The following is a 12932-nucleotide window of genomic DNA, read 5'->3' as shown; positions in this document are numbered from 1 at the left end:
GTCAAACCCACCCGACTGTCTGAACTGAATGCCAAGCCGCAGACACCAGATTCTATTTCGTCCTCTGGTCTTTTCCTGCACAGAGCTACCGGTACTTGTCTGAGTGGGGTTGGCATTTGAAAGAAAAGGAGCAAGGCTGAGGAAAGTGAGAATGTCAAGGGCTTAAAATAAGAGGCGAAATCTTTCAGGCAGCGCGGGAGTTTTGAGAAAGAGAGTGTGGAGTAAGGGGATGAATGGTCTCCGCTAAATTCTTCGCTGAGGAGTGATGCCCGGGCATTACCGACAACTAACACACAGTCAGGTGGCAGGAATCCCTCACTTTCCCCGGCAGAAACGGGGCGGGACCCACCGAGGTGGCGATTTCCCTCCGGAGCCGGAGGGCCGCGCGGCGGGGGGGCCCCTTTCCGGCGGGGGTGAGGAGGTCAGACTTGCGCGCGGCTCTCAGCTGCCTGAAGGCCAGCCCCCGCGCGCTCAAGCCCGCGAATCCTGAGCGTCCCCTAGTGACTCCGCCTGGTCTAACAGCCCCCACGCCCCCACGCCCCCACGCCCCTACTCCACCACCACCCCCACCACCCGGGACAGATTACAGTTCTGGGCCAAGGTCGAGTACGAAGACGTCCTAGAAGAGCCCGACCCTACAGGAGGACCCATGGCTGCCTCCAAGAAGCGAAACTGGGCGCCCTGGCCGCGCCCAAGGACGCAGCGGCTACCTCGCCAGTCCAGAGAAGCCGACTGACCAAACTCAAAAGATCTTGACACCCCGGAAGGCGGCCAGCAAGCAGGGGACTAGGCCGGATACCTGGCCTTTCTTTAGCCTATCTGGTGGAGCCCAACGCTCTGCCCGCTCTAACGGCCTCTCCTCCCGGGGTATGCGAGGGTCCACCGGGAGAGCAGGGCCAAGTGGCACAGCTTCTTCCAAGTGCAGTTGTGGGTGGCTCTGAAAAGAGCCTTTGGTTATGATGGAACCTCGAGCCGAGCGCACACTTAAGCCCGCTCCCCGCGGATGCGGCGGGCCAGCTGGATGTCTTTGGGCATGATGGTCACGCGCTTGGCGTGGATAGCGCACAGGTTCGTGTCTTCAAACAGCCCCACCAGGTAGGCCTCGCTCGCCTCCTGCAGCGCCATCACGGCCGAGCTCTGGAAGCGCAGGTCGGTCTTGAAGTCCTGCGCGATCTCGCGCACCAGCCGCTGGAAGGGCAGCTTGCGGATCAGCAGCTCGGTCGACTTCTGGTAGCGCCGGATCTCGCGCAGGGCCACGGTGCCCGGCCGGTAGCGGTGCGGCTTCTTGACGCCGCCGGTGGCCGGCGCGCTCTTGCGGGCCGCCTTGGTGGCCAGCTGCTTCCGCGGGGCCTTGCCACCGGTCGACTTGCGAGCAGTCTGCTTTGTACGGGCCATAGCGAACCGAGACACGAGCACAACGGCGCAGCGATGCGCAAGGAGAGGAACCGGGATCCAGCCCGCCGCAGCGGTCTTTATAGGCACAGTCTTTTCCCGATTGGGCGGAACAATAATTGAAAGTCCCGCGCTGGCTGTCCATTGGCTGTGACGTTATCGGCCCTAGCGCCACTGATTGGCTTGGGCAGAATCCCCCCCTACCCCCGCCCACCCGCCTCCCTTTCTACTTTCCAGTTCGCCAACAGTTTCCCCTGCCTTGTTTTTCCTTTCTTTCAGGGTGAGAGTTGGTTTTGAACGCAACTGTGTCAGAATGTTCCTCCTCAGCCCTTCGCTCCCTGGGAACACGCTACCCGCGAAACCCTCTTTCTACGCTTTCTAGCTCCCGAATTGAACCTCAACCTTCTGTTTGGCCCCGCCGCCCCCGGAACGCCTTGTTGCCTTCTCAGAGCCCCCTAGCTTACTTAGTTGGCATGACGGATCGTTGTGGGGTTTTTTGTTTTGTTTCCGCCTTTCGGTGCTTTTCGGATCGGAAAGTTATCTGCGCCCCCCTCCGGGCGCAAGATTCCGCCTCCGAAAGCCTAAGTGGGGACCTGTATCTCCGCCGCGAAGGCGCCTTTTTTTCCCCTTTGACACAGTCGACTCACTTAAGCCAAACCCCAGGTCCGCCACACTCCCGAAAACTGTCCGCTCCCCTAACCGACTGGGGTGAACGGGGCGTGTACGTGTGTGAAAGAGAGAGGGAACGTCCCCTTGGTACTAGACCTCAAGTGTTGGGGAACTATACTATAAAGTTGCTCACTAGGCATCCGACCCCGCGTTAAGGCATCGCGGGTCGCCTGACGGAGCACTTAGAACTGAGTCGACCCTGGCGCCCAAGAGGCTTGCTACCTTCACCTGAGTTAATTAACCTCCAGGATTTACAACCTGTCGCCACCCACCCAAGCATGACACCGGTAGGGTACTCAAAGATTCCAGAGGATGGGCGAATGGCACTCCCTCCCCCTCCGTAGCCCTGGGCCGCACGTCTACTACTGAGAAAGCTAAAATTGAGCAAACTAGGTGCTGGAACAACTCTTTTTATTTGAAAACGTGGGTGGCTCTGAAAAGAGCCTTTGATTTCACAGGTGCCCCTTCAGGTAGGGGGCTTAGAGAGGGCTTACCAGAGACCGGCCTCACTTGCCCTTCGCCTTGTGGTGGCTCTCCGTCTTCTTGGGGAGCAACACGGCCTGAATGTTCGGCAAAACGCCGCCCTGGGCGATGGTGACTTTGCCCAGCAGCTTGTTCAGCTCCTCGTCATTACGAATGGCCAACTGCAGGTGACGAGGAATAATGCGTGTCTTCTTGTTGTCTCGGGCCGCGTTGCCCGCCAGCTCCAGGATTTCGGCAGTCAGGTACTCGAGGACTGCCGCCATATACACGGGCGCGCCGGCCCCCACCCGCTCGGCGTAGTTGCCCTTACGCAGCAGGCGGTGCACTCGCCCCACCGGGAACTGCAAGCCTGCGCGGGACGACCGCGACTTAGCCTTGGCGCGAGTCTTGCCTCCTTGTTTGCCACGACCAGACATGACAGCCACTAGCACTACAGAACGCTCCCGCTTGACGGCTAACAAATTCGCTCTCAACAGCGCCGCTTCACCCTTTTATAGGCAGAACGGCGATTGTCTACGGAGCAATTTGATTGGCTAAAACACATCTTTGTCCTGATGACCAATAGGATAGCTCAACCAGAATCCGCTCATTTACATAACCTCGTCCCCCTCGCAAGAGAGCCGCTGGAAACTCGCGAATCGCAACGCGGCGTAATCCGAACCTTAATTTGCGTACAGCCTCTATAAGTACCGAGTCGCTTCCGGTAGCCTCGGTGCCGCTGCTGTGTTTGCGCTCGTGGTGGTCTCTGCAGCTCGTGCTTGCCGTCATGCCTGAGCCGGCAAAATCCGCCCCGGCGTCCAAGAAGGGCTCGAAGAAAGCTGTCACCAAAGCCCAGAAAAAGGACGGCAGGAAGCGCAAACGCAGCCGCAAGGAGAGCTATTCCATCTATGTGTACAAGGTACTGAAGCAAGTGCACCCGGACACCGGCATCTCGTCCAAGGCCATGGGCATCATGAACTCGTTCGTCAACGACATCTTCGAGCGCATCGCGGGCGAAGCGTCGCGCCTGGCGCATTACAACAAGCGGTCGACCATCACCTCCCGGGAGATCCAGACGGCCGTGCGCCTGCTGCTGCCCGGCGAGCTGGCCAAACACGCCGTGTCCGAGGGCACTAAGGCGGTCACCAAGTACACCAGCTCCAAGTGAGTTCCTGCCGGGATGCGGCGCGCGCACGAGTCGCCGAGCCGCTTGACTTTCCAAAGGCTCTTTTCAGAGCCACCCACGTTCTCAGTGGAAGAAGCTGTTAATCCAATTTATTTTCATTTTGTTATGGTTCTTTTGTGCCACTTACTCCTTTCGTAGTGTAAATTTGCCATTTTCCTTAGGATGAAGGAAAAAACCCAAGGTAGGACCAGATTTTGTCTATCAATCAAGAGCTAGCTAGAGTAATTGTTCATTCTCATGCAAGTAACTTGCCTTTTCCAGTGAAACGGTTAGCGATGGGTGATGATCAGTGTAAATCTACTCAGGAGGATGAGGTAAAAAGTTAAGCAGTGGTTGCTCTGCAGCAATTAGATTGGGTCAATACTTTATAAATGCATTTTTCTTGAGCTCTGAAAGCCAAATGTAATGTTACCGTTAAAAAAAAAAAAGCAATACTTTGGGACCACGCCCCAGCACGTATAGAAAATATATACGTCGACTAAAAAAAACAATCTGCGTTAAGAATCAAATTTTATTCGGCGACTTGCTGAGGACTAAGCACGAGACAGCCTTTCAGATAGCTCTGAGGGGCTATTCCAAGGCGGTATGGGAGGAACCAGAATATGTACCAGTTTTGCAAAAACAAACCAGGTAGTTGAACGCCAAAAGAATTCTAATTAATGAAAAAAAAAAAACTATCTCAAGTTAATGAATTTAGCACTTCTCTATGAGAAGGTGAAAGAGTGGGCTGATTGAAATCATTCGATATGCACCTTAACTGTCTAGGTCCAGTATCCTGTTTTTCTCCATCCCGAATCCCCTCAGGGTGCACAGTTGGGGTAGCTGCAGCGGCTGATGGCTTGATGGCCACAACATCCTTTGATTACTGATATGGCAGGTGACATTTTTCATCCACATTTCATCTAGACAATTTTTAGTCTAGACACACGTCGTGTCTCACTTTGCTATTCCTTCGGTTAATATTTGAACAGAGGCCTGAATGAAGAAAGAAAGTGAGCCATAGGATATCTTGGAGAAGAGTATTCTAAGAACAAAAAACAGCAAGTGCAAAGGCCCTGAGGCAGGCACAAGTTTGAGAAGTTCAAGGAATAAGCAAGGCCACTGTGGCTAAAGCACAGTGAGCAAAGGAGATCTGCAGGGAGATGTGATCAGAAGGTAGTTGAGAGTCATTATGTATGCCATTAAAGGGCCTCTAGGCCATTGCAAAGATTTTGTCTTTAATTCTAAGTAGGTTAGAGTGCCTTTGGAGAGTTTGATAAGAGTAATGACATTATTCGACTTACGCTAAAGCTCACCCAGGATGCTATGTTGAAAAATAGACTATAGGTGAGCAAGAGTAGAGGCAGGGAGAATATCAAAAGGGCTACAGTAATAGCTCAGGAGAGAGATGGGTGGTAGCCGTGGAGATGATGAAAAGTAGTCAAGATATATTTTAAATGAAACTGATGAATTGTTTATAGGTTATGACAGAAAGAGAGGAATCAGGGATTAACTGCAGGTTCTTGGACTGAGCACTTGGAAAGAGCTGCAATTTACTGATACGAGAGGCAAGTAGGTTTGGAGTGGGAACGCCTAGAGTAATGTCTTGGACAAAATTTTGAGACTACTGGTAGCTATCCAGGTGGAAATATCAAATAGGAAATACCAAATTCCCAAGTTGGGAATATGAAATATGAGAACTGGAGTTCAAGGAAGAGAAAGGACAAAGGGGTAGATTCTAAAACCCCGATTCTTGCTCGTTTGTAGGTGATCTATCGTTTTTTTTTCTGGATGCCTTTAGAATCGCCATAACATGTCTAGATATGTTTTTTTCCATATCTAGCTTTGGTCTCAGTGTTTCACTAAAATCCCTTATCCAACTTCAGTTTCAACCTCCAACCTTAGAAGGCAGAATAATGAAATGTCTAAATCAATGTTAATTGGGCATCCCTTGGCTATTGCAACCTCATAAATCACTGTTACCTCTAATAAGTGTAGCAAAATATGAACAAAGGATATCATTAAGAGTTCTAGTTAATATATAGATGATCACTCTCAAACATACATAAGACTTTTAAATATAATGTAGTAAAAAATCTTATATGTTCATATGTTGAAATTCTATCAGTTAACATTATAGTGTAAAAATAAAATGGAATAATTAACGTCTATGAAAGTTTTCTGTACTAGTTTTTTAAGTCTGATTACAAGTTTTAAAAATTTTCTCAAGTTTTTGTTTTGTAAAATTTAAACCTATAGAAAAGTTGAAAGAAACTGTACAATGACCAGCATTATCTTCATCTAGTTTTACCAATTGTTACTATTTGCTGCATTTGCATTTTCTGAACCATTTGAAAATCAGTTGTAAACATCTTGACATTTTTCCTTACTTAACATTTTTTAAAATTTTTGTATAATTTTTGAAGGTTACTTTCCATTTACAGTTATTACAAAATATTGGCTATATTCGCCGTGTTGTACAATACATCCTTGAGCCTATCTTACACCCAGTAGTTTGTACTTCCCACTCCCCCATCCCTAAATTGCCCCTCTCCACTGGTAACCACTAGTTTGTTCTCTGTATCTGTGAGTCTGCTTCTTTTATGTTATATTTACTAGTTTATTGTAATTTTTAGATTCCACATATAAATGATATTATACAGTATCTTTCTCTGATCTATTTCACTTAGTATAATGCCCTCCAAGTCCATCCATGTTCCTGCAAATGGCAAAATTTCATTCTTTTCCCTAAATACTTTATTTACATGTCTCTCTTAAAAATAAGGACGTTCTCCTATATAACTACAGTACCATTATTACACGCCAAAAATTTAATATTGATTCAGTAATATTAACCAATATGCAATCCATATTCAAATTTCTCCAACTGTCAAAAAAAAATTCTTTAAAGCAGCGGTCCCCAACCTTTTTGGCACCAGGGACCGGTTTTGTGGAAGGCAATTGTACACAGACGGGCGTGGGGGACGGTTTCAGGCGGTAATGCGAGCAATGGGGAGCGGCAGTTGAAGCTTCCCTCGCTCGCCCGCCGCTCACCTCGTGCTGTGCGGCCCGGTTCCCAACAAGCCGTGGACCCCCACCGGTCCGCTGCCCGGGGGTTGGGGACCCCTGCTATAAAGGTGTTGCATTAATTTCCTACGGCTGTTGTAACAAATAACTATAAACTTGGTGGCTTAAAACACAAATTTATTCTCTTAAAGTTCTGGAGATCAGAAGCACAAAAATCAGTTTCACCAGGCAGGTCTCAAAACTGCTCTCTCCAAAGGTTCTAGGGGAGAATCCTTTTCCATGCATTTTCCAGGTTCTAGAGGAGCATTTCTTGGCTCATGGTTCCAGCCTCCATTCTCAAAGCCAGCATCGTACCATCTCCAAATCTCTCTGCTTCCATCACCTTCTTCCTCCCTTGGCTTTTTTTTGCCTCTCATGAGGACACTGGTGATTACATTTGGGCCCACCCAAATAATCCAGCATAATCTCCGTATCGCAAAATCACACCAGGAAAGTCCCCTTTGACATTTAAGGTAATATTCACAGATTCTAGGGTTTAGATGTGGACATATTTAGGAGCCCTATTCAGCCTACCCCAGCTGTTGACTACTGTTATAGGTTGAATTGTGTCCCCTCAAAAGATATGTTGAAGTCTAACTCCCCAGTGCCTTAGAATTTGGCCTTATTTGAAAATAGGGTCTTTGTAGATGTAATCAAGTTAAAATAAGGTCATTAGGGTGGGCTCTAATCCAGTATGACAGGTGTCCTTATAATAAAATGTAGAAATGCACAGGAAGAATACTGAGACAAATGTCAGGGTTTGTCATAAACCAAATAATACCTCGGGCTACCAGAAGCTGAAAGACAAGGAAGGATCCTGGCCAAGAGCCTTCAGAGGGACAGGGGCCTGCCAACACACTGACTTTAGACTTCTAGCCTCCAGAAATTATGACAGAATAAATTTCCGTTGTTTTAAGCCACTCAGTTTGTGGGAATTTGTTATGGCAGCCCTAAGAAACTAATGCAAACTAAAATCTTTAATAATAGAATTATTTAATTTTTAAATAAAATTTCAGATTTTTAAAAATCCTAGACTGTCCTTCATTTTAATGGCAATATTAATCTTTGGCCCTGGTCAAATATTGATTTTAAAACATGGACATTTAGTCCAAATGTATAGTTGGAGCACCTCTATTTTTCCTTATCTACCCTATTTGGCCTCTTTGAGATCTTCCAAGATAAAAGGTCTATCATCTTTCCTTTTATTCTGGGAAATTATTATTTCTCAAATATTTCAAGATCCAAGTAGGGCTCTGAGGCTGGCTGAACTCCATGAGTGGCTCAGCTTTCCAATTCTTCCTCTCAGCAGTTGCCCTCCTGTGGTCTACAATCATTCTTGCCTTCACACCCACATAACACTACATTCTGCTGCAGCCTCTTGAAAGCAAAGAAGATTCTTTACCAAAAGATAAGAGCAATCTACATTCCCAGTAGTTCAATTTCTGAAATGTTTGTGCTGATTAGATTGGTCTAGATTCCTGAGCTAATCAGTGTGGGAAGTGGTTCGGACTACATTTAAACCAATCATGCCAACGCTAAGAACTGTAGATAAGATCTGTTTTCTGGGAAACACATGTGGCAATGGTTCTCAAACTTGACTGCTCATTAAAGTCACCTGGGGAACTTTTAAAAAAATTCCAAGTGATGACTGTGTCCCAAATCACTTAAATCAGAATTTCTGGGGATGGCACCCAGACATCAGTATTTCTAAAAGTTCTCCAGGTACCTATGGGCAGTCAAGTTTGAGCTCCACCTACATAAGGGATTAGGTGAGCTCCTTAATGAAAATCAGCATAAAATTAGAAAAACAGAATAAGAAAAATGCTACATAGTCAATAACATACATTATAGGGCTATCAACTACTAAGTTATACTACATAAACACATACGAAATCAAATCTCAAAGAATACGTTAAGGAAACATATAAGGAGAAATAAAGTCTAGAAGAATAAGGTGATAGCCTTCATCCCCACTGCTGTGTTTACAGTGTGGACAAAGAATGTCGCCTGCCATTTCAGTAAGCAAAAGATGTTGTGGCCAAAAAGCCCTCAGCCACTGCAGCCGCCCCTGACGGTGCACCCTGAGGAGATTCAGGATGGAGAAAAACAAGATAATGGCCCTACATAGTTAAGGTGCACATCAAAGAAATGGTTTCAATAAGACCAAACTCTTGTATCTTCCCATACCTAGGAAAGCACTAAAATCATTAACTTGAGATGTCTGTTTTTGTGATTACCAGTAATCTTTTGATGTTCGACTATATGTTTGGTTATTTTTTTCCTCAAAAACTCCTATATATCCTGGCTCCTCCCTTACCTCTTTGGAACAGTCCCTTGGATCTGAGAGGCTGTATCCCAGGCTTAAGTCCTCAGCTAAATCCACCGAATAAAACATACTTCTCAATTTTTAGGTTGTGCACTTTTTTAAAAAGCAGGTTCATGTTATCTTCGCTGAGCCCTAGATGCATCTCTCACACTGCCAACTCCATTTATCGAGTTGAATGTTGAATGTCAACTCCATATATTGAAGGTTCTCAATCTTAAATCAGAATTCTGGATCCCCCTTCAATGCCCCAACCTATCCCTCCTCCCAGTATTCAATCCTAATCAACAGCACCACTGTTTACGCAGTTGCTCAGGCTAAAAACCTAGGGGTTTTGCTCCTATCCACAGTACTACCTCCAAAATATAATCCTAATCGCAACATTTCTCACCATCTCCGTTATTATCACTGTTCTCCAATCCCGCATGTCTAGACTACCCAGTGGTTCTCACACTTTAGCATGCATCAGAATCACCCAGAGGGCTCGTTAACACAAATTATTAGGGTCTGAAGATTCCACCTTTAATAAATTCTCAGGTAATTCTAATACTGCTGGTCTGGAAAAGAGACTTTAATTGAGTCACTGCTCTAGCTTGCAACACTGTAATAGCCCTCCTAATTGGTTCCTTTGCTTCTACTATGGACAATCTAGGATCTTTGATTCACCGTAGCAACCAGAGGGATCTACTTTAAGGTTAATGAGGTCCTGTTATTCATGTCCCTACAGAAAGCAATCCAAGGGTTCCCAAAGCACCGACACTAACTTCTGAAGCCAGTCTCCTCTGCATTCCCAGCTGTATTAGGGCTTTCTGCTCCTCGAACATTTCAAATATTTTTCTGCTTTGGAAATTATGCATACCTTATTTCCATTGTATGGACATGTCTTTTAAATTGGGCAAGCTTTTCTAAGAGGTAATTCTCTGGGGAGAACACTATCACCGAGTATTAGGCAAGTTTTATGTGATTTGACCTAAGATGAGGCAGACAGAAGCTACCAGAAGAATGGTTAATTCCTAGGTATCAAGACCAAGCTCCAATTTCCCTATTGGGGAATCTACACATAAACTGGGTACTCAGGTGCTTGTGAATGCAAGATACACAAACGCAAGGAATTTGTTAGTACCAAGTGAAAGTTGTTATCCCTTTTTTATCAACACCGAGCACACAGTACACAAAATTAATTATAACCAGTTTTACCACTTAGGAACACCAGATGGCCGCATCTTTGATATTCGAACTTCACCTTGCATACCTAAGTTCATAAAAAACATCATTGAAACAGCCAGTTTCAAAAGTTCTGACAAAACGCAGCACATCTATACCCCATTAGGTTCTCCCAAACTAGGTAAGAACACTCCGTCACTTATCTGGAAAAAATGGCTGTGTTCGTACTTAACGACTGTGAATGCTCTTAACGTTCACTAGATGAGGAAACGAAAAAGCAAGTAGGACTACGAAAAACCCGTGTAAAACATGACAGCTTCTTCTACTGAGAACGTGGGTGGCTCTGAAAAGAGCCTTTGGAAAGTCAAGCGGCTCGGCGACTCGTGCGCGCGCCGCATCCCGGCAGGAACTCACTTGGAGCTGGTGTACTTGGTGACCGCCTTAGTGCCCTCGGACACGGCGTGTTTGGCCAGCTCGCCGGGCAGCAGCAGGCGCACGGCCGTCTGGATCTCCCGGGAGGTGATGGTCGACCGCTTGTTGTAATGCGCCAGGCGCGACGCTTCGCCCGCGATGCGCTCGAAGATGTCGTTGACGAACGAGTTCATGATGCCCATGGCCTTGGACGAGATGCCGGTGTCCGGGTGCACTTGCTTCAGTACCTTGTACACATAGATGGAATAGCTCTCCTTGCGGCTGCGTTTGCGCTTCCTGCCGTCCTTTTTCTGGGCTTTGGTGACAGCTTTCTTCGAGCCCTTCTTGGACGCCGGGGCGGATTTTGCCGGCTCAGGCATGACGGCAAGCACGAGCTGCAGAGACCACCACGAGCGCAAACACAGCAGCGGCACCGAGGCTACCGGAAGCGACTCGGTACTTATAGAGGCTGTACGCAAATTAAGGTTCGGATTACGCCGCGTTGCGATTCGCGAGTTTCCAGCGGCTCTCTTGCGAGGGGGACGAGGTTATGTAAATGAGCGGATTCTGGTTGAGCTATCCTATTGGTCATCAGGACAAAGATGTGTTTTAGCCAATCAAATTGCTCCGTAGACAATCGCCGTTCTGCCTATAAAAGGGTGAAGCGGCGCTGTTGAGAGCGAATTTGTTAGCCGTCAAGCGGGAGCGTTCTGTAGTGCTAGTGGCTGTCATGTCTGGTCGTGGCAAACAAGGAGGCAAGACTCGCGCCAAGGCTAAGTCGCGGTCGTCCCGCGCAGGCTTGCAGTTCCCGGTGGGGCGAGTGCACCGCCTGCTGCGTAAGGGCAACTACGCCGAGCGGGTGGGGGCCGGCGCGCCCGTGTATATGGCGGCAGTCCTCGAGTACCTGACTGCCGAAATCCTGGAGCTGGCGGGCAACGCGGCCCGAGACAACAAGAAGACACGCATTATTCCTCGTCACCTGCAGTTGGCCATTCGTAATGACGAGGAGCTGAACAAGCTGCTGGGCAAAGTCACCATCGCCCAGGGCGGCGTTTTGCCGAACATTCAGGCCGTGTTGCTCCCCAAGAAGACGGAGAGCCACCACAAGGCGAAGGGCAAGTGAGGCCGGTCTCTGGTAAGCCCTCTCTAAGCCCCCTACCTGAAGGGGCACCTGTGAAATCAAAGGCTCTTTTCAGAGCCACCCACGTTTTCAAATAAAAAGAGTTGTTCCAGCACCTAGTTTGCTCAATTTTAGCTTTCTCAGTAGTAGACGTGCGGCCCAGGGCTACGGAGGGGGAGGGAGTGCCATTCGCCCATCCTCTGGAATCTTTGAGTACCCTACCGGTGTCATGCTTGGGTGGGTGGCGACAGGTTGTAAATCCTGGAGGTTAATTAACTCAGGTGAAGGTAGCAAGCCTCTTGGGCGCCAGGGTCGACTCAGTTCTAAGTGCTCCGTCAGGCGACCCGCGATGCCTTAACGCGGGGTCGGATGCCTAGTGAGCAACTTTATAGTATAGTTCCCCAACACTTGAGGTCTAGTACCAAGGGGACGTTCCCTCTCTCTTTCACACACGTACACGCCCCGTTCACCCCAGTCGGTTAGGGGAGCGGACAGTTTTCGGGAGTGTGGCGGACCTGGGGTTTGGCTTAAGTGAGTCGACTGTGTCAAAGGGGAAAAAAAGGCGCCTTCGCGGCGGAGATACAGGTCCCCACTTAGGCTTTCGGAGGCGGAATCTTGCGCCCGGAGGGGGGCGCAGATAACTTTCCGATCCGAAAAGCACCGAAAGGCGGAAACAAAACAAAAAACCCCACAACGATCCGTCATGCCAACTAAGTAAGCTAGGGGGCTCTGAGAAGGCAACAAGGCGTTCCGGGGGCGGCGGGGCCAAACAGAAGGTTGAGGTTCAATTCGGGAGCTAGAAAGCGTAGAAAGAGGGTTTCGCGGGTAGCGTGTTCCCAGGGAGCGAAGGGCTGAGGAGGAACATTCTGACACAGTTGCGTTCAAAACCAACTCTCACCCTGAAAGAAAGGAAAAACAAGGCAGGGGAAACTGTTGGCGAACTGGAAAGTAGAAAGGGAGGCGGGTGGGCGGGGGTAGGGGGGGATTCTGCCCAAGCCAATCAGTGGCGCTAGGGCCGATAACGTCACAGCCAATGGACAGCCAGCGCGGGACTTTCAATTATTGTTCCGCCCAATCGGGAAAAGACTGTGCCTATAAAGACCGCTGCGGCGGGCTGGATCCCGGTTCCTCTCCTTGCGCATCGCTGCGCCGTTGTGCTC

The 12932-nt window shown here is 48.4% G+C and overlaps 2 protein-coding genes and 3 pseudogenes across 4 annotated transcripts; 2 read left to right on the top strand and 3 right to left on the bottom strand.

Annotated features, from left to right (window-relative positions):
- Nucleotides 1-984: 984 nt before the first annotated feature.
- LOC103079618 (histone H3 pseudogene) lies at nucleotides 985-1537 on the bottom strand (annotated as a pseudogene).
- A 1030-nt stretch (nucleotides 1538-2567) lies between these two features.
- Nucleotides 2568-2960, bottom strand: LOC103079884 (histone H2A type 2-A). Its single transcript, XM_007463470.1, has one exon. It carries the CDS (start codon nucleotides 2958-2960, stop codon nucleotides 2568-2570), a length of 393 nt encoding a protein of 130 aa, XP_007463532.1.
- Nucleotides 2961-3261: 301 nt separating this feature from the next.
- Nucleotides 3262-3783, top strand: LOC103080157 (histone H2B type 2-E pseudogene; annotated as a pseudogene). The gene has a single exon (XR_014368670.1). The product of XR_014368670.1 is annotated as a histone H2B type 2-E pseudogene (transcript).
- A 6757-nt stretch (nucleotides 3784-10540) lies between these two features.
- Nucleotides 10541-11056, bottom strand: LOC103080427 (histone H2B type 2-E pseudogene; annotated as a pseudogene). The gene has a single exon (XR_014368671.1). The product of XR_014368671.1 is annotated as a histone H2B type 2-E pseudogene (transcript).
- Nucleotides 11057-11380: 324 nt separating this feature from the next.
- On the top strand, nucleotides 11381-11875 carry H2AC18 (H2A clustered histone 18). Its single transcript, XM_007463473.1, has one exon. It carries the CDS (start codon nucleotides 11383-11385, stop codon nucleotides 11773-11775), a length of 393 nt encoding a protein of 130 aa, XP_007463535.1. The 5' UTR covers nucleotides 11381-11382; the 3' UTR covers nucleotides 11776-11875.
- Nucleotides 11876-12932: the final 1057 nt, after the last annotated feature.

The sequence above is a fragment of the Lipotes vexillifer genome, unplaced genomic scaffold (assembly GCF_000442215.2).
Source record: "Lipotes vexillifer unplaced genomic scaffold, Lipotes_vexillifer_v1.1 scaffold1034, whole genome shotgun sequence".
Taxonomy (NCBI): domain Eukaryota; kingdom Metazoa; phylum Chordata; class Mammalia; order Artiodactyla; family Lipotidae; genus Lipotes; species Lipotes vexillifer.
Note: the sequence above shows the minus strand (reverse complement) of the source record. Positions and strands in the feature narration are given on the sequence as shown.

Excerpts from the sequence above, each read along its gene's own strand:
- LOC103079884 (XM_007463470.1), bottom strand. The coding sequence starts at position 2,960 with ATGTCTGGTCGTGGCAAACAAGGAGGCAAGACTCGCGCCAAGGCTAAG.
- H2AC18 (XM_007463473.1), top strand. The coding sequence starts at position 11,383 with ATGTCTGGTCGTGGCAAACAAGGAGGCAAGACTCGCGCCAAGGCTAAG.